Source organism: Scyliorhinus canicula, chromosome 5 (assembly GCF_902713615.1).
Source record: "Scyliorhinus canicula chromosome 5, sScyCan1.1, whole genome shotgun sequence".
Classification (NCBI taxonomy): Eukaryota; Metazoa; Chordata; class Chondrichthyes; order Carcharhiniformes; family Scyliorhinidae; genus Scyliorhinus; species Scyliorhinus canicula.
In genome coordinates this window covers 21,576,452-21,597,429 of record NC_052150.1, presented here as the reverse complement: position 1 = coordinate 21,597,429, position 20,978 = coordinate 21,576,452, and the positions used below count along the sequence as shown (strand labels likewise).

The 20,978-nt window shown below is 43.1% G+C and overlaps 1 protein-coding gene across 2 annotated transcripts in view; it reads right to left on the bottom strand.

Annotated features, from left to right (window-relative positions):
* exoc2 (exocyst complex component 2) overlaps positions 1–20,978 on the bottom strand; it is a 273,825-nt gene that overhangs the window by 135,613 nt on the left and 117,234 nt on the right. For both annotated transcript variants that reach the window (XM_038796745.1, XM_038796746.1), the window contains exon 11: positions 6,051–6,169. In XM_038796745.1, the coding sequence (XP_038652673.1) occupies positions 6,051–6,169 (119 nt within the window). The remainder of the gene's footprint in view (positions 1–6,050; positions 6,170–20,978) is intronic.

The following is a 20,978-nucleotide window of genomic DNA, read 5'->3' as shown; positions in this document are numbered from 1 at the left end:
CAATATTTATAATGTTTATTTTCCAAGCAAGAGAGGATGATTGGGAATCATTGACAATTATCACAATGTTGAAGTAATACTTATGCCGATAATTATTAGATTTAGACTGAACGGGTAAATATCAACAAGAGCAGATATGAGGCTAGGAACTCAATGGCGAATAACTCACCTCCTGACTCCCAAAAGCCTGATTGCCATCCAAAAGGCACAAGACAGGAGTTTGATGGAATATCCTCTACTCGCCTGGATGAGTGCAGCTCCAGCAACACTCACGAACGTCGACACCATCGAGGACAAAGCAGTCCGCTTGATTGACAATAATACCGGCCTTGTCAACGACGCCAATATTCCATCAACAAATGTTTTTAAAAATGTGCAAATCCTATAACTCCATGCGGCACAAATCAGCAAGCAACCTGTGGTGATGTGCAATTCACGACTATCTCTTCCGAGAAGGTGCACATGAGGGCCCTGTCGAAGTACTGATGTACGGGCCCAAGTTCAAACTTCGTTACTCCCCAGCATTCTGCACAAACACCCCCACATACCGAGTTACAGACTTAAAAGCTGCACATAATTAACGGTATTCGGACACTTACTCTTTCAGCGAAATCCAGCCTATAAGTTATTAAACGATAAAATTTAAATAAAAAAATATTGTGCTGTTGTCACAAGAGTGTATGGAAAATGAGGATCAAAACCTTTCACTGAAGCAAATGCTTTCAGAGTGTTTATGACAAGTTAGTGCCAAATGGAGCCTATGAGGAAAGCTTATTTCAGGTTTTCATGCTGAAGTGCTGGGAGCTTTTTTTTAAAAATGAGCAGCTACCAAATTTTTATGAAATAAAAATAACTAGCAAAATCAGAATAATTAAATTTTAATACAGCCATGATAAAACACAAGATCCTGAACTGCTTGGATAACCAAAAGGGTATCCTGGGTATTTTCCAAGTGCAGTTAACTCTTTAAAATAGCATTATAAATTCAAACCATTAAGTGCTTAAAGTAGACGATGTGGGGTGTAACTCAACAGATGAAGCATCACTGAGGCAGTCATTTTGTCTTTCTGAGCCTAAATGAAGGAGTGCCCAGCATTCATTTGAAAAGTGAATCATTCATAAATTGCCAAAATTAAATGTACAAAAATTTGAAATTATTTACCACAGAGGAACAATGGCACCTTCCACAGGTTGAAAGTTTGCCCGAATCTGTGACTATGTAACATTGAAATGCTTTTCTTGAAAGTTAAGCTTTTGTTATATAGACAAAATTCTAAACCCATACTAAACTGGTTATTGGTATTTGTTTTTCCTTTCAGTGTAGTTTTAAAGCCATCATGTGTAAATTTCTCTTTCTTGTGCAAGGTGGAAGAGTTGGAGACAGATTTTACATAAGGGCACAGGAAACTGGAGGGGGAGGAGTACACTATACGGTCTCTCAAGCCTTCTCCATCTTTCAATATGACCAGAGTTAATCTTCTGCCTCCAGTCCACATTTACGCCCATATCCCGTGATTGACTGAGACATCAAAAATCTATCTATCCTAGCCTTGGATATCCTCAATGATGGCGCATTTACAATCCTTTGGGATAGATAATTCCAAAAATTCACAAACCCCCGAGTGAAGAAATTTCTGCTCACCTCAGTTTAAATAATCGATCCCAGATCCGAAAACTGTGCCCTCATGTTCAAGATTCCCCAGTTCGGGAAAACAACTTTTCAGTATCTACTCTGGGAGGATATGGTCCATGTTTCTGCTCTTCTCATAACACATTCAAGAGACCAATTCTACTTTGAGGTTTATAAAAGGCTCTCGAATTGAGAATCTGTGTTACCAATGTATACCAAGTTAACAAACAAAATTACACTTATTAACTAAAATCTTCTAGTGTCAGAACTGCCGGAGGCCAGACGCGTGCCCAAAAATGTAAGTCAGGATCTTGTGGAAGACCTGACGCATAGACCTATGTGGGAAATGTAAACTTGCAAGGGGCGAACTCCCCTGCTCCCAGCATGCTGCACAAACAACCCTGACTCGTAGTTATTCTTTTATGGGTTGTGGACGTTGCTGGCAAGGCCAGTTGGAGTTGCCTATTCCTAATAGCCCTTGAATTGAGTGGCTTGCTCGGTAAATTCAGATCAGTCACATTGCTATGGGTCTGGAGTCATATGGAGGCCAAACCAAGTCAGGTACATACCAATGAATGTAAGCCATTCAGCCCCTTGCGCCACTATTTAATCAGGTCATGGCTGATCTGATATCAAATCCGCATCCCACCTACCCCAATAACCTATCTCCCATCGCCTCCTTGCTTACCAAAAGGCCAGCCACCTCAGCCTTAAAAATATTCAAAGACTACGTTTCCACTACCTTTTCCAGAAGAGAGTTCCAAAAACTCACAACCCTCTTGAGTGAAGGTATTTTGCCTCATCTTCGTTTTAAATGGATGGCCTCTTATTTTTATACAGCGACTTCTAGTTCTAGATTCTCCTCCAAGAGGAAATATCCTCTCCACATCCATCCTGTCAAGACTCCTCAGGATCTTATACGTTTCAATCAAGTTGTCTCTTATTCTTCTAAACTCCAGTGGATAAAAGTCTGGCCTGTCCAATGTCTTCTCAAAAGACAACTCACCCATTTAGTCTAGTAAACTTCCTCTGAAGTCAGGCAGCTCCAAAAAGGACATCAGTGAACCAGATGGGTTTTCACGACAATCGGTGATAGTTCCACGGTCGCGATTACTGCGACTAATTTTCAATACCAGATTTTATTACTTGAATTTAAATTCAACCAGTTGCCGTGTCCCCAGAGTATAACAGGCCTCTGGATCACTTGTCCAGTGATATTACCAATACGCCACCATCTCGTCCCAGATAGATTAAAACCTTGCCTAACACCATGGCATCTCCACTACAGACTCCCCAATCATCCTCCCCGATCACCCGCCGACACCCCTTCCACCCCTCCGACCAGACTGATTATCCTCCAACCACTTGCCCATCCAGCAGGATACTGGATTCTGAACTGAAGGGTGAGTTTTAAGGAGCTGTATTTGCTGAGCCTCTAAAGCAGGACAGTCCATATTTCGAGGGCTGCATTAAGAGGATCTGGCAGCACCTAGGAAAGGACCTTAGACCTGGAAATGTTCAGAAGCAGAGGCTGGGAATGAAGGCGATATTCGGATTAAGTAGTGCCTGAAAACTAAAGAGAGGCCTGGACGCCATGGCATTTTCATCCATAAGTGGGTAAAGTAGTAGCAAGGAAGTCAGGCATGAGAAATAAACATTTATTCTGCAAGCAGGGGACTTGATGGTGCACACATGTGCAGTCATCATGACTATAAGAGGCAATATTCGAGGTAGTGGAGAATTTAGAATTGGTTTGTGTTTCCGTTTCTTAATATGATAATCAAGGTCATCAAGATTTCTGCTAGATGGACATTTTCTCACACCCTAGGCACTTCGCACACGACAGGCACTTTTACAGATATATACGGGGCCAACATTCAGATTGGGTGATATGTCAAGACCAAAACTGATTTGATAAAATACAGCCTAAACCAGCAATAAATCTGTACGCTGTTTACGTCCACAAAATATTTTCCAAATATAGAATTTCTACAAGGGGAAGTTGCATTTATAGTTATGATGAACTCTCACACATAAATTAATTATTTCTACTCATCGTATCAGAGTACACTCATTGTTGGTGCTGGATTTAGAATATAGAATCATGGAATCCCTACAGTGCAGAAGGAGGCCATTCGGCTCAGCGAGTCTACACCAAACTCTCTTTGCACACTACACAGGCCCAATGCTCCACACTATCCCCACCTAGGGGCAATTTAGCATAGCCAATGTCCTTAAACTGCACACCTTTGGACTGTGGGAGGAAACCAGAGCACCCAGAGAAACCCACGCAGACACGGGAAGAATGTGCAAACTCCGCACGGTCACTCGAAGTTGGAATTGAACCTGGGTCTCTGGCACTGCGTCTCTGTACCACCCCACAGCCCAGTAGAACATCCCAGTAGCAATTATCCATCTGCTGTGCTGCAAGAGTTTTGGATTATATTACCATACAATCGTATTTCTTTCCTCCTGTTAGAATAGGAAAGATAATCCGGAAGTATTATTAATCAATGATGATAGGAAGTGCAATGTGTTAGGATTTAAGTTTTAGAAATATCCCAGTTTACAGCCAATTGCAGCAGCATCTTGCAAGTGGGAGTCTGTGTGATGCAGAACCATTCCTGGGTAGCACATCTGCTCAGAAGCACTGATCATGGCTTGGTGATCGTGGTTTCTCTCTATTTCCCCATTCAGTCTGCCAAATGCTCCACAAAAATGTTTAAAAAAATTAAACAACAGCCTTCTGTCAGCATGTGCTTCAATTACACCTCACCAGCAAGTGGTCAATATGGCAGCACACACTGCTACACAGAGAACCCTGTTAACTCAAATGTTTATCTATTAGAACTGAAAAGTCACTCCATCCTGCTCCAGTGAAGCTGAAAACCCACATGAGGTGATTTAGCTTTTTTTTTAAAACGATAAAACCTGAAGACACAAACCATAAATCTTGAGACTTTTATCTGCTGCAAATTAATTTTTGAGTTCCATTTTCATGATCCACAGTAAGACATATCTTTCTTACACTGTTATCTATTTCTAAGCCCCAGTTCTCCATTTAGAAAGTGATACTAACAGGATAAAACAGCTTCTGGGCTTGGAAGGCAAGAATATTGTAGATCACTATGCTTACATGGACCCAATATATTAGATTATCTCATTTTTGTTGGCACCAAAATGCACGTTTAGATCCATAATCAGCATATAAACCAACCCCTCGTTTTTCAACTAATAAATGTATGCTTCGGGCTACACTCACAATAGGCGTTGACCTCCATTTTTCAGCTCGGAGAAACATGGTTGCGGTTCTGCTATCAAGGAAATCAGGTTATCAATTCAAGTCTGATTTGATTCATGTTTCTAATCAAAATTAAATTTCAAACGATTTCAGGGCAGTCCCTCAGAATTTTGGCAATGTACTTCGAGCCAACACAAAACGCATGGAGCTGTGCTCAATTGACTCATTGATGCAAAAGCCACAGGTGATCAATGTGAACATTATAACATATTATTTCCATCACCTATGTAAGACTTGGCACCTAGGCAATGCAGCTAACTCATTTCTAAATGATATAGTTCATCTCCTTTAACATGCAATTTATTATGACTTGTTGGGGAAGGAGCTGCCTAGAAGTAATTCAAAAAAAGAGAAAATTATTGCCCTGGAATTACAGACCATTTTATATATTCCACACTTCCTTTATTCACAGAAATATGGACAGCGCTCCCAGAAACCAGGCATGGCAGACCATCTTAAGACTCAATACCGTTTTCCCAGAAATTTCTATAAATATACTCAACCTAAAACAAGATAGGCCCTTAGCCCCATGCCATTCTTCATAATATAGGAACATGGGAAGAGGAGTAGGCCATTTAGCCCACTGAGCCTGCTCCACCATTGGATTAGATAGTGGTTGATCATCTACCTCAATTCCACTTTCCCGCATGATCTCCATATCTCTTGATGTAATTCGTCTCCAGAAATCTAGCGATTTCTGTTTTGAACACGCTCAATGATGGAGTTCTGGAGTAGAGAATTCCAAACATTCGCCAACCTCCAAGTGAAGAAACTCCTCCTTATCTCAGCCTTAAATGGCTTTCCCCTTATTCTGAGACCATATCAGCTGGTTTTAGCTTAACCAGCCAGAGAAAACATCTTATCTGAACCTACCCCTGTCATGCCCTGCAAGAATTTTGCACGTTTCAGTGAGGTCACCCCTTTTTCTTCGAAACTCAAGGGAATATAGAACCAGTCTCCCCAACTTTTCCTCCTAAAACAATCCCACTATCCCAGGGATTAAACTGGTGAAACTCTCTTTGATTTCCCTCTATAGCATATAAGGTATGTGGTAGCAATATTCTTGAGAACACAAACAATTCTTGAAACTAAACCTCTATAATTTAAAAATAAACTTACCTTTTTGTCCTTTGACATAGTTCTCCCTGCAGTTCTGCATGAGTTGCAGGATCCATTTGTGTTGAGCCATGATACAGAGCCAGGCAGGGTCACCTGGTGCATGGAGATCGGACAGATATCTGTAGTCAATGTCAAAATAATGATTAAAACCAATAGTAACTGAAAAACAAAGAATACAGTTTTCAAGTTGATTGTATAATAATTTATCTTTCTGCCAATTTTGCCTTAGCCGAACTTAATACTGGATTCCAAGGAATCTGCTGCAGACAAGGATATCCCCCAATTTACCATCCTTCTCGCCATGTCAGTAATGTTGGAAAGTTTTCCTACTGTAATAGTGTTAGAGCCCAGCCGGAGATCAGGCGGGAGTACTCGGGTTTATTTTCCCCTCATAAACTGAGGGGTAATGTGACGATCTGTAGTGTTCTGATTTCTGTAATAACTGACATCAGCTAACACAGCTCAGGTCGAGTGGACCAGCTAGTTATCACGAACAGAACCATTGGGGGAAGCTACCCTGAAGTTTTAATTATTGGTTCAAAATCCTGGAATTCTCTCCCTAACAGCAAAATGGGTGTACCTAGACTTCATGGGCTGCAGCGGTTCACGGAGGTAGCTCACCATCTCCTTCTCAAGGGCAACTAGGGATGGGTAAGAAGCGCTGGCCGAGCCAGCAATGCCTACATCCCGTAAAATATTATTTTTTTCTTAAATTGCTGTTATTCCCACCATAACTGCTATTCACTTGTCAGTCATATATTTTAACTTTCCTTAACATTGTATGGCGAGGCCAGCACATTATACAAAACTGTTCCAATCTCTCATACATGGATGAATGATGCAAATGAGTTTAATTTGCTCCCCAGCTACTGTTTCCAAGTAGAATGAGGCTGTTCAGATCTTGCTGTCCTATCTGATTCTTAGGTGAATTTCCAATCCCATAAGCAATTTAAAAACAACTTTCGAGAATTATAAAGTCAATCCAGCATTTGAAAATATAAGGAACAGACTGTTCTAGGAGAGTTTCCTGCTTCAACCTTGTGGATATGTGTGTGTATATTTTTCTCTCTCTCCCTTTTATTGATACGGTGTTGTGGTTGTTACATTGCTGGACTAGTAAATTCAGATTCCTGGACTAATAAACCAGCTTGCTACTTTGAAAATTTAAATTTATTTAGATAATAGGCAAAAATATAGGATAATTATTTTTGCAACAAGTTATGATGTGGAACTCAGTGCCTGAAAGGGTGGGAGATTCAAATCTTCAAACTTTCATCTATACTTGAAAAAGTTTGCAGGGCTACATAAAAGTTGAAAAAGTTTGCAAGGCTACATAAAAACAGCTGGGCAGCAGGACTAGTTAATGTAGCTCAAGAGGCCACCAACATTGCTCAAAAAGCCACCACCATTCCAATGAGACAAATGACCTCCTCGGGGCTTTTTACAGGCTCTGTACTAGTCAATAAACACGGATTTGTGAGCCAATGAACAAACACAAAAGACTATAGAAACACAAATAAGTATCAGAAAATGCTGGAAATAAACAACATGTCAACCAGTGCCTCAATACATTTCAGGAAAAGTGTATTGCTAAGCAGTCAGTACAGCTACAACACTGGTATCTACCCAACAATGTAAAAAATTGCCAGATATGCCCTGTCCACAATATGCAGGACCCATCCAATCTGGCCAATTACTGCTCCCATGAGTTTACTCCCAATTATCAGCCAAGTGATGGAAGGTTTCTTTCAGTGCTATCATGTGGAACACGGTTCTGCCCCATAGAAGAACAAAGGCACAGGCATGTGGGAACATCGGCACCTCTAAGACCCTCTCCAAGTCACACACCATCGTGACTTGGAATTAAGTTGCCCTTCTTTCACCATTGCTCCTTACAGCACTGTGTATTGACCTATACCACATGGTCAGCAGCGGCTCAAGAAGGCAGTGCACCACCTTCTCAAGGGCAATTAGAAATGGACAATAAATGGAGAAGTTGAGAGTGCGCTCACATCCCACAAATGAATAAAGAGATTGAAAACTTAGTGATAAGCAAGTATTTTATAAGAATAACCAAATTGGGTAAAAGAGCGTGGACGAAAAAAAAAGTTCAAACTCGGAGAGGCAACTATTGAATTGAACAGCCTGAAGCAGTTTAAGCTGTTTCCAAGGCATTTTTAAAGCATTTTAACAAATGGAAGAATTCTTCCTTTTCTATCTTATTCTATAGATATACAAGCATTAACTACTATAAGGAGGCCTTGAACACAGTCTAAACAGCTATATCACTAACTATCAGACTCTGTTCAGATTAAATTATACTGACATTATTAGAACTCTAAACAACCATGATCAAGCAAATATTTCAGAAATTTCCCAATGCCAGTTTTGCTGGATATATTCCAAGAAAACCAGAAAAAGAGGCAATAAATTTCCCTGCTGAACAAACTAATGTTCGAGCTTCAAATTATTGCATCATAAATTCTAGTAATTACCAATATTTGATGATAATATTGAGTTAAGTATCTAAAGAGCTACTGACTAAAATTGTATTCTTAATTTATTCCTTAAAAAACTATAAATTTGTAGTTCCATGGTTACATACATTGATGGTGAACTACTGCACCATATAGCCTAGGAATGGCAGTCTTCAATCCCTGATTTGTGCTGAGTTAACACACTGAGGATGGTAGTGGGAATAGTGTCTGAACTAGCATTGCAAAGATTGGGGTCTCAATGAAGAGCTTTCTTGTTTGCCTCAATCTCCCCAGTTTAAAGATGGGAGACTATGGGAGGTCAAAGCACAGTGGTAATGTCACCAGACCAGTAATCCAGAGGCCTATGATGTAATGATCTGGGAACATGGTTCGAATCTAAGGTGGAATTTAAATTCAGTTAATAAACAGAAATCTGGGAATAAAAAGCTAGTCAAGGTAATAGCGACCATGAAATGGTTGTCAATTGTCATAAACGCCGATCTGACTCACTATTGTCCTTTAAAAAAGGAAATCTACTGTCCTTACTTGGTCTGGTCTACATGTAACTCCAGTGCCACAGCAATGCGGTTATCTCTTAATGTCCTCTGAAATGTCCTAGCAAGCTACTCAGTTGTATCAAACTCTACAACAAGGAATGAAACTGGACGGACCACCTGGCATCAACCTAGACATTGGAAATGACAACAGTATACCCAGCCCAGTCGACCCTGAAAAGCCCTCGTTCCTAGCATCTCGGGCTTGTGCCAAAATTGGGAGCACTGTTCCACAGACTAGTCAAGCAACAGCCTGACATGGTCATTTGCACGGAATTGTACTGTACAGAGACTGTACCAGACACCACCATCACCAGAGGTTGTGACAAATGCTATACAGTCAGGAGGGAGTTTTCCGGAGTGTTCTCAACATTGGCTCTGGATCCCATAAAGTTTCTTGAGAAACTTTTTAAGAAACTGTATGTTTTGGATGATTGGGTGACTATGTTATTTAATTAGGTCAAAAGTGGGCAAAGAAACCCTCTGGTTAGCACCCAATATCTCCCCTCAGCTGAGGAATCAGTACTCCTCCAGGCTGAACACAACTTGGAGGAAGCACAGAGGGTAACTAGGGCACCAAATATACTCTGGGTGGGGGGCTTCAATGTCTATCACCGAGAGTGGCTCAGTAGCACCACTGCTGCCTGGGCTAATCAAGTCCTATCGGACACTGGGTCCAACTGGATTTGCGGCAGGTGGTGAGGGAAGAACCTACTTGACCTCGTCCTCAACAACTTACTTGTCACAGATGCATCTGTCCATGATAGCATTGGTAGGAGTGACCACCGCCCAGTGCCTGCGGAGACAAGATCCTATCTTCGCATTAGCATACCCTTCATTGTGTTGGGTGGTACTACCACTGTGCTAAATGGGTTAGATTTCAAACAGATCTAGCAACTCAAAACTGGGAATTCATGAGGTATGTGGGTCATCACAGCAGCAGAAATGTACACAATCACAATCTGTAACCTCATGGTCCACATATCCCTTACTCAACTATTACCATCAAATCAGAGGTTCAACCTTGATTCAATGAAGAGCGAAGGTGGGCATGCCAGGAGCAGCACCAGGAGGCATATCTAAAAATTAGATGTCAACCTGGTGCAACTACAACACAGGACTACTTGTGCACCAAACAGCATTTGGTAGAGAAAGCTAAGCGATCCCACAACCATTGGATCAAATCTAAGCTTTGCCGCCCTGCCACATGGGGTGGACAATTAAACAACTCACTGGAGGGAGCTCCACAATAATCCCCATGCTCAACAGTAAGCCCAAGCAAATGACAAAGCTGAAGCATTTTCAACAAGTGCTGAGTGGGTGATCCATCTCGGCTTCCTCCTTCGGTCCCCAGCATGACAGATGCCAGTCTTCAGCCAATTCGATTCACTCCACATGATATCAAGAAATTGTAAACTGTGATACTGCAACGGTTGTGGGCCCTATTAATATTCCGGCAATTGTAATGAAGACTTGCGCTCCATATCAAGCTGTGCCCATAGTCAAGCTGTTCCATTACAGCTGCATAACTGGCATTAACCTCGCAATGTGGAAAACTGCCAGGTATGACCTGCCCACAAAAAGCAGGACAAATCCAACCGGCCAATTCCTGCTTCACTCTCGATCATCAGGAAGGTGATGAAAGGAGTCGTTGATAGTGCTATCAAGCTTGAAACAATCTGCTCACTGACAATAAGTTTGGGTTCTGTCAGTGCCACTCAGCTCCTGACCTAATTACAGCCTCGTTCCATCATGGACAGACTGAACTACAGAGGTGAGCTGAGTGCGTCAAGTTGCCTTGATATCAGGGCCGCAATTGACCAAGCATGGTATCAAGGGACTCGAGCAAAACTGTAATCAATGGAAATCAGGAAAAAACTATCCACCGGTTGGAGTCATACCTGGCACAAAGGAAGATAATTGTGGTTGATGAAGGTCAATCATCTAGTCCCAGAGCATCATTGCAAGAGTCAATCAGTTTACTGTCTAAGGTCCAACCATCTTCAGCAGTTTCATCAATTGCTTTCCCTCCATCATAAGGTCAGAAGTGGAGATGCTCGCAGATGATTGCACAATGTACAGCAGCATCATTTGTGATTTCTCTGACACTGAAGCAATCCATATCCAGATGCAGCAAAATCTGACAATATCCAGGCTTGAGCTGAGAGGTAGCAAGATTCACATCACACAAGTGCCAGGCAATGACCATCTTGAACAAGAGATAATTCAACCATCTCTCCTTGACATTCAATGGCATTACTATTGTTGAATCCCCCACGAACAATATCCCTGTGTTTACTATTGACCAGAAACTGAACTGGACTAGCCATGTGGCAGGCCAGAGGCTGGGAATTCCATAACGATTCACATACCTCCTGACTCCCCAAAGCCTGTCCACCAGCTGCAAAGAACAAGTCAAAAGTGTAATGGAATACTCTCAATTTGCATGGATGAGTGCAGCTTCTTCAATACTTAAGAAACTCAACGCCATCCAGGACAAAGCAACCCATTTCTGTGGGGCAGCACGGCAGCATAGTGGTTAGCACAGTTGCTTCACAGCTCCAGGGTCCCAGGTTAGATTCCTGTCTTGGGTTACTGTCTGTGCAGAGTCTGCACGTCCTCCCCCTGTGCGCGTGGGTTTCCTCCGGGTGCTCCGGTTTCCTCCCACAGTCCAAAGATGTGCAGGGTTAGGTGGATTGGCCATGCTAAATTGTCCTTAGGTTTGGTGGGGTTACTGGGTTACGGGGATAGGGTGGACTTAAGTGGGGTGCTCTTTCCAGGAGCCGGTGCAGACTCGATGGGCCGAATGGCCTCCTTCTGCACTGTAAATTCTATGATCTATGAACTCACCAAGACTTCTTCAAAAGCACCTTCCAAATACGGGACCTCAACCACTTAGACAGACAAGGGCAGCAGATGCATGGGAACACCTGCGAGTCCCCCTCCAAACCACACACCACCCTGACTTGGAACTATTATCACTGTTCCTTCACTCTTGTGGGGTCAAAATCCTGAAACTCTCTCTCAAACAGCATTGTGGATGTACCTACACCACATGGACTGCAGTGGTTCAAGGAGGCAGCTCACCACCACCTTGCCAAAGGTAATTACAGATGGGCAATAAATGTTGGTCTAGTGAACAATGACCACATCTTGCGCCAAGAAAGAAAATTAAATTAATTCCTGCTTCTGATAGCTGCTAAGCTACATAGCAAACAAATTTCATGTGTGCATAGCACCGAGGCAAATGGAAAACAGGTACATTGACACGGCTGTTAGTTCCTATGGAAGAACTTGACGAGAAAGCACGTTCGGCACATTCGAAGGCACTTCCCAATTTGGAGTCATACCCGCAAATGCACAGGTGGTGAATTACAGAGGAAAACAAAAGGTTTGGTCAAACAGATAGGTTTTTAAGTTTATATTTAAGATTGGGGAAAGATAAAGCAAAGTTGGAAGTGTTAAGGGAGAGAATCCCAGAACGTTGTATTGAGTGCAACGAAGGTTCTGCTAACCAAGTTTGAGATATAGGTAGCAGGGATCAAAAAATAAAATTTGGAGACTGGAGGATGCAACGCTGGAAATGTTTACCTGGAGAAGGAGAAGTGAAGTCATGCAAATAAATGAAGATTTCAAAGTTGATACATTGTGGGAAACAATGTTGTTGAAGAACAACCAATATAGGAATAATACATAAGAGGGAGGTTGTGTGATTCATCACTGGGATTAGTCAGCTTCTGGATGAGTTGCCACTTTTGCAGGGTGGAGCTTGGCAGACTTGGCAAGAAATCCATTGGAATGGATATACCATGGTGATATCAACGGCTGCAATTAGAGTTTCTGCATAAGTGGAAGTAAAGGAAGGATGTTGGAGATGGAGTGCTGGAATGGATATGAGGTTTGAGACAAAGCTCAACGTCAGCAGGACGTTATGTCCCACCTGATTGAATAGGCATTAAGAAGAATGGGAACAGAATAAGGGGGTAGGTTGCAGAGATTCTAGCAAGGGCAAACAGGTTGAATTCAGTCTTGGGCCATTGATGAATTCCAGAGATTCTGGTTCAGCCCTGGCTTAATGTTAGAAAGATAATCAGATGCCACACGGATAGTATTGGATTCAGAAGTTGCAGGAGAGAAGCAATAGATATGAAAGCTCACCCCCACGAATGTTGGTAATTGATCATGAGCAGCAGCATATTGCTTAGGCACAGAAGATCAAGAATAGAACTTTGGGTCACACCACAAATCGCAGGGGGCCAAGGAACCTTGCAGAACCCTTCCCCCAAGTATAACTTCCTGGTTTTAGGAGGGAAGAGAAAAGGAGATGAATGCCAAGCTAGTCTTTCTGATCTTCGTAAATAATAAACACATAAACAGAAAAGAAGATTACGTCCTCCATCATCTACTGTTTCACTCTCTAGTTTGCTTCTCTCTCTAATTTTCCTGGCTCCAAGTTTTTATTTTTGTCTCCGCTTTTCTATTTTTGTCCCTCCTTTTGGATTAACTTCTGAAAATTAGGAGGCAAGAAGGGGAAATCGAAAAGCAAGTCGTTCACGAGAACATGTGCATGTATGCTAGCAACCAATTCAGAAACACATGAGGGTTTGGGTCACCTGCCTGCTCCCTCAGCCAGAGCCAGTACATGGCTGAGGAATTTCATACCCTTTTAAAAAAAAATAAATGAACATTTGGAAGTAAAATATTTACTTAGCAAATTCTCCTCGCAGAGACAGACAATGCTCCTTTTCTATCTCCAAAACCACCTGAATATATTAAGTGCAGCTTATATAAGAATAATATCTCGAGAAATGTTAAATGAATTAACTCTGAAAATGCTTCTTAATGTGCAGGTTGTTTCTTAAGAATTTGTACATTCAATTGGCATTGCTCCAACCTTCCATTCTGTGAATTTCACTTCCTACCACTAAAAGTTTAGGACAAGCCACCGAAATACATTTTCAAAGCATTAAGTGTCAAATCATTCAAGTAGCTTCTGTGACAAAAAGTAACTGAAGAAAGCATTGATTGATCCAAGTAATGCACCAGCCGATCTTAAATTCTCATATTTATGCTAATAGTCCCTAGTTCCACCCATCCAAAGTTCTCTCAATTCACAACGACGTCCAGAACGTTGGAATGACTAGTCAATGTGTAGGTCTGGCTAAATTTTCAGCATATGCTATGAACTCTACTCCCTTCTCATGTCCCTCTCTGATGACTCACTCAGGCTGAATAAAGAATTACATAATCTCAGCTTTATGTTCGACCCTAAACTAAATTTCATATCCTACATACTCTCTATACCAAGACCACTTCCACATTGCCTGCCCCACTCCTTCCTCATGCATTCATTGCTCTCCCAGACATGGTTACTCCAATGTTCTTTCGTTTATCTTCTATCGCTCTTGAATCCCAACACATTAGACTTTAAATCTTTGCCTTAGTCTTGAAATCAGTCCTCCATCCAGCATTACTTCCAGCACCCCTACCCCACCCCTGTAACTTTGGATCTCCAACTCTGGCCTCCTGTACACTCTCCAACACTTCATCCCACCTTGGTCACCTCAACCCTAATCTCAAACTCTTATGAAATGCCTTTACCTCTCTAGTCTGCTGTGCTCCTTCCATTAAAGGCCTTGTACAAGTGCATCTTTGCAACCTAGCCTTCAGTGACGTATCAAACTCTTGCAGAGCTCAATGTCCACTTATATGGATAGAGTGGACGTGGAGGGGATCTTTCCACTTGTAGGAAAAACTAGAACCAGAGAACACAATCTCAGCCTAAAGGGACAATCCTTCAAAACAGATGAGGAGGAATTCCTTCAGTCAGAGGGCGGTGAATCTGTGGAACTCGTTGCCGCAGAAGGCTATGGAGTCCAAATCACTGAGTGTCTTTAAGACACAGAGAGATGGGTTCTTGATTAATAAGGGGATCAAGGGTTATGGGGAGAATGCAGGAGAATAGGGATGAGAAAAATATCAGCCATGAATGAATGGCGGAGCAGACTCGATGGGCCAAGTGGCCTAATTCTGCCCCTCTGTCTTATGGTCTTATCCTATTCATATTTCTCTATAAAGCAACTCAGGACAATTTTAATATTAATAGGCATTGTGTAGATCCAATTTATTGTAAAAAGCATGCATGTCTTTTATTTCAAAAGCAAAATCTGTAGATCCTGGAAATCCTAAACAAAACAGAAAATGCTGGAAATACTCAGCTAATCAAGCCACATCTGTTGAGGGGGAAACCAGAGTAAATGTTTCAGACAGATGATTGATCAGCACACATTTTAACTCCATTTCCCTCTCCACTGATGTTGTTTGACCTACTGAGCATTTTTTCTTTTTTCATATCATGTCTTTTATTTGCTTGGTTTCAGATTAATTATTTAGGTGCAGACAGCAGATTTTTTAAAAATTCATTCAAGGGATATGGGCGTGGTTGACTAGATCAGCAGTTATTTCCCATCCTTAATTGCCCTCGGGAAGGTGGTGGTGAGCTGCCTTCTTGAACTGCTGCAGTCCATGTGGTGTAGGCATACCCACAGTTAGGGAAAGAGTTCCAAGATTTTGACCCAGCGACAGTGAAGGAACGGTGATATATTTCCAAGTCAGAAATGAAAAATGAAATGAAAATCGCTTATTGTCACGAGTAGGCTTCAATGAAGTTACTGTGAAAAGCCCTAGTCGCCACATTCCAACGCCTGTCCGGTGAGGCTGGTACGGGAATCGAACCGTGCTGCTGGCCTGCTTCAAAAGCCAGTGATTTAGCCCAGTGAGCTAAACCAGAGTGGTGAGTGCTATTTAAGGAGCCTTGGCGAGTTCCTGCAGTTCATCTTGGAAATGGTACACACTGCTGTTACTGTGCCTTGGTGGTGGAGGGAGTGAAAGTTTGTGGATAAGGTGCCCATCAAGTTGACTACTTTGTCCTGGATGGTGTCAAGCTTCTTAAGTGTTTTTGGAGCTGTATCCCGGCAAGGTGAGAGTGTTCCAGACTTGTGCCTTGTAGATTGTGGACAGGCTTTGGGAATCAAGGGGTGAGTTACTCGTCTCAGGATTCATAGCCTCGAACTTGCTCTTCTGGCCATAGTATTTATTTGACTAGTCCAGTTATGTTTCTGGTAACCGCCAGAATGTTGATAGTGGGGATTCAGCGATGGCAATACCATTGAATGTCATGGGGCAGTGGTTAGATCGCTCTTGTTGGAGATGGTCATTGTTTGGCACTTGTATGGCACAAATGTTACTCCCACTCGTCAGTCCAAGCCTGAATACTGTCCAGGTTTTGCTGCATTTGGACAGATTGCTTCAGTTGAGTCGCGAACATTGTACAATCATTAGTGACCATCCCTATTTCTGACCTTATGATGGAAGGAAGACCATTTATGAAGCAGCTGTAAGACCTAGGACACTACCAGAGGAACTCCTGCAGTGCTTTATTCCACCTTGGATGTCATAGTGCCCTGCAAAACTTTTACTCTCTTACAAAAGCAAAGTAGCTGGAAATCTTAAATAAGAACAAAAATGTAGGAAATATTCAGCACTTCCAGAAATATATGCGGAGAGAAACAAAATTAACATTTCAGGTCAACGATCCATCATCAGAACTGGCCAGACCTGAAAAGCTAACTTTTACTCTCTTAAATCCTGATCATTCCACTAGTATGGCCACCACCTTCAATCGCTCAAGTCCAAAAGGCACAGATATCAATTAATTAGTCATCTGTTACCAGATCTGGATGGATTATATCATACGTACTGTGAGATGTTTGATGGTTAGGAAAAGTGCTCAGTAAATGCAAGTTTTTCTTTTCTTGCTTTACTATCGGACATCAAATTCCTTTACCAAAACCAACCACTGTTCTACCTGGAAAGCAAAGATTTTTTTAAATATAAATTTAAGAGTACCCAATTATTTATTTTGCAATTAAGGGGCAATATAGCACGGCCAATCCACCTAGCCTGCACATCTTTGGGTTGTGGGGGTGAACCCCACGCAGACACGGGGAGAATGTGCAAACACCACGCAAACAGTGACTCAGGGCCGGGATTCAAACACGGGTTCTCAGGGCTGTAGTCCCAGTGCTAACCACTGCGCCACCGTGCTGCCCTCTGGAAAGCAAAGATAACCCCTCATCTTCCTCTCTTTATTACCAACCACCCTCTTAAATTCCTCACCTCCAACAAGGAAGAGGTGCTGATGGACTTTGTCCCTAAAACTCAGATCATCTGTTCAGCTGCTTCTGTTAATTCTCCCTCTTTCTTTTGCCTTAATAATGTTCTCCCTCACATAATCGTGCAGACCAAGCCCTGAAGACATTTCACTCTCCAGTTTCTCCATCATCTCTCCAAATGTAACTTCCAAGCTCATCTAATCCACGAGACACACCTAATACTCGCTTGGTGCCATACCCACCGAACTGACATTCACTGCTTTACTTCATGTTAACTGTCTTTGTAAACTGTGGACCATCTCCAAGGCCTTTTCTCTAGAATGTATTGTCACCTCCAAAATCGACACCCAGCGGGCACATAACCTGCAATAAGGTTTCAATCCCTGTACAACACTTACTTGGCCGTAGCCAGGGGACACCGCATGACCATGGTCATGGAGCATGATCCCTTCTCATACATTAGAATCATATGGCTGGATTCTCCTGCCCCGCCCGCCGCAAGAACGCCAAGTACGAGCCGCGTACAATGGAGAACATCATTGACCTCGGACGGGTTTCTCCGGTCGCCGGATGGACGCAGTCAGAGAATCTTGCCCATAGAATTCCTGCAGCGCAGAAGGCTGTCTTTCAGCTCATCCAGTTTCACTCCAACCCTCCAAAAGAGCACCCCACCCGGGCTCACTCCTCATAACCCCACCTAACCTTAAAACAGCACCAACCAGAGCAGTGGCACCACGACTGGCTCTGATGTGTTCAGCAGTTAAGGTCAAAGCGCAGAAGAGCAATAGTCATAGGGGACTCTATAGTCAGGGGCACAGATAGGCGCTTCTGTGGACGTGAAATAGACTCCAGGATGGTATGTTGCCTTCCTGGTGCCAGGGTCCAGGATGTCTCCGAACGGGTAGCGGGGATCCTGAAGGGGGAGGGCAAAACGGCGGAGGTTGTTGTACATATTGGTGCTAACGACATAGGCAGGAAGGGGCATGAGGTCCTGCAGCAGGAGTTCAGGGAGCTAGGCAGAAAGTTAAAAGACAGGACCTCCAGGGTTGTAATCTCGGAATTATTCCCTGTGCCACGTGCCAGTGAAGCTAGAAATGGGAAAATAGAGCTGCTAAACACGTGGCTAAATAGCTGGTGTAGAAGGGAGGGTTTCCGTTATCTGGACCACTGGGAGCTCTTCCGGGGCAGGTGTGACTTGTATAAGAAGGACGGGTTGCATCTAAACTGGAGAGGCATAAATATCCTGGCAGCGAGGTTTGCTGGTGTCATACGGGCGTGTTTAAACTAGTATGGCAGGGGGGTGGGTACCGGAGCAATAGGTCAGAAGGTGAAAGCACTGAGGGAGAACTAGGGAATAGGGCCTGCATGGCTCTGAGGAAGAGCAGCCAGGGAGATGTTGCTGAAAACAGGTCTGGTGGCCTGAATTGCATATGTTTTAATGCAAGAAGTATTACAGGTAAGGCAGATGAACTTAGAGCTTGGATTAGTACTTGGAACTATGATGTTGTTGCCATTACAGAGACCTGGTTGAGGGAAGGACAGGATTGGCAGCTAAACGTTCCAGGATTTAGATGTTTCAGGCGGGATAGAGGGGGATGTAAAAGGGGTGGCGGAGTAGCATTAATGGTTCGGGAGAATATCACAGCTGTACTATGGGAGGACACCTCAGAGGGCAGCGAGGCTATATGGGTAGAGATCAGGAATAAGAAGGGTGCAGTCACAATGTTGGGAGTTTACTACAAGCCTCCCAAAAGCCAGTGGGAGATAGAGGAGCAGATAGGTAGACAGATTTTGGAAATTAGTAAAAACAACAGGGTTGTTGTGATGGGAGACTTTAACTTCCCCAATATTGACTGGGATTCACTTAGTGTTAGGGGCCTGGACGGGGCTGAGTTTGTACGGAGCATCTAGGAGGGCTTCTTAAAACAATATGTAGACAGTCCAACATGTTCTTAAAACAATATGTAGACAGGTGGGGCTGTACTGGACTTGGTATTGGGGAATGAGCCCGGCCAGGTGGTAGAAGTTTCAGTAGGGGAGCATTTTGGGAACAGTGACCATAATTCAGTAAGTTTTAAAGTGCTGGTGGACAAGGATAAGAGTGTTCCTCGGGTGAATGTGCTAAACTGGGGGAAGGCTAATTATAACAATATCAGGTGGGAACTGAAGAACCTAGATTGGGGAGGATGTTTGAGGGTAAATCAGCATCTAACATATGGGAGGCTTTCAAATGTCAGTTGAAAGGAATTCAGGACCGGCATGTTCCTGTGAGGAAGAAGGATAAATACGGCAACTTTCGGGAACCTTGGATAACGAGAGACATTGTAGGCCTTGTCAAAAAGAAAAAGGAGGCATTTGTCAGGGCCAGAAGGCTGGGAACAGATGAAGCCTGTGTGGAATATAAGGAAAGTAGGAAGGAACTTAAGCAAGGAGTCAGGAGGGCTAGAAGGGGTCACGAAAAGTAAATGGCAAATAGGGTTAAGGAAAATCCCAAGGCTTTTTACACGTACATAAAAAGCAAGAGGGTAGCCAGGGGAAGGGTTGGCCCACTGAAAGACTGGGGAGGGAATCTATGTGTAGAGCCAGAGGAAAAGGGTGAGGTACTAAATGAATACTTTGCATCAGTATTGAAATGAAAAATGAAAATCGCTTATTGTCACGAGTAGGCTTCAATGAAGTTACTGTGAAAAGCCCCTAGTTGCCACATTCCGGCGCCTGTCCAGGGAGGCTGGTACGGGAATCGAACCGTGCGGCTGGCCTGCTTGGTCTGCTTTAAAAGCCAGCGATTTAGCCGAGTGAGCTAAACCGACCCCTGGTATTCACCAAAGAGAAGGAATTGGTGGATGTTGAGTCTGGAGAAGGGTGTGTTGATAGTCTGGGTCACATTGAGATCCAAAAAGACGAGGTGTTGGGCATCTTGAAAAATATTAAGGTAGATAAGTCCCCAGGGCCGGATGGGATCTACCCCAGAATACTGAAGGAGGCTAGAGAGGAAATTGCTGAGGCCTTGACAGAAATCTTTGGATCCTCACTGTCTTCAGGTGATGACCAGGAGGACTGGAGAATAGCCAATGTTGTTCCTTTGTTTAAGAAGGGTAGCAAGAATAATCCAGGGAACTACAGGCCGGTGAGCCTTACGTCAGTGGTAGGGAAATTACTGGAGAGAATTCTTCAAGACAGGATCTACTCCCATTTGGAAGCAAATGGATGTATTAGTGAGAGGCAGCATGGTTTTGTGAAGGGGAGGTCGTGTCTCACTAACTTGATAGAGTTTTTCAAAGAGATTACAAAGATGATTGATGCAGGTAGGGCAGTGGATGTTGTCTATATGGACTTCAGTAAGGCCTTTGACAAGGTCTCTCATGGTAGACTGGTACAAAAGGTGAAGTCACACGGGATCAGGGGTGAGCTGGCAAGGTGGATACAGAACTGGCTAGGTCATAGAAGACAGAGAGTAGCAATGGAAGGGTGCTTTTCTAATTGGAGGGCTGTGACTAGTGGTGTCCCGCAGGGATCAGTGCTGGGACCTTTGCTGTTCGTAGTATATATAAATGATTTGGAGGAAAATGTAACTGGTCTGATTAGTAAGTTTGCAGACGACACAAAGGTAGGTGGAATTGCGGATAGCGATGAGGACTGTCAGAGCATACAGCAGGATTTAGATCATTTGGAGACTTGGGCGGAGAGATGGCAGATGGAGTTTAATCCGGACAAATGTGAGGT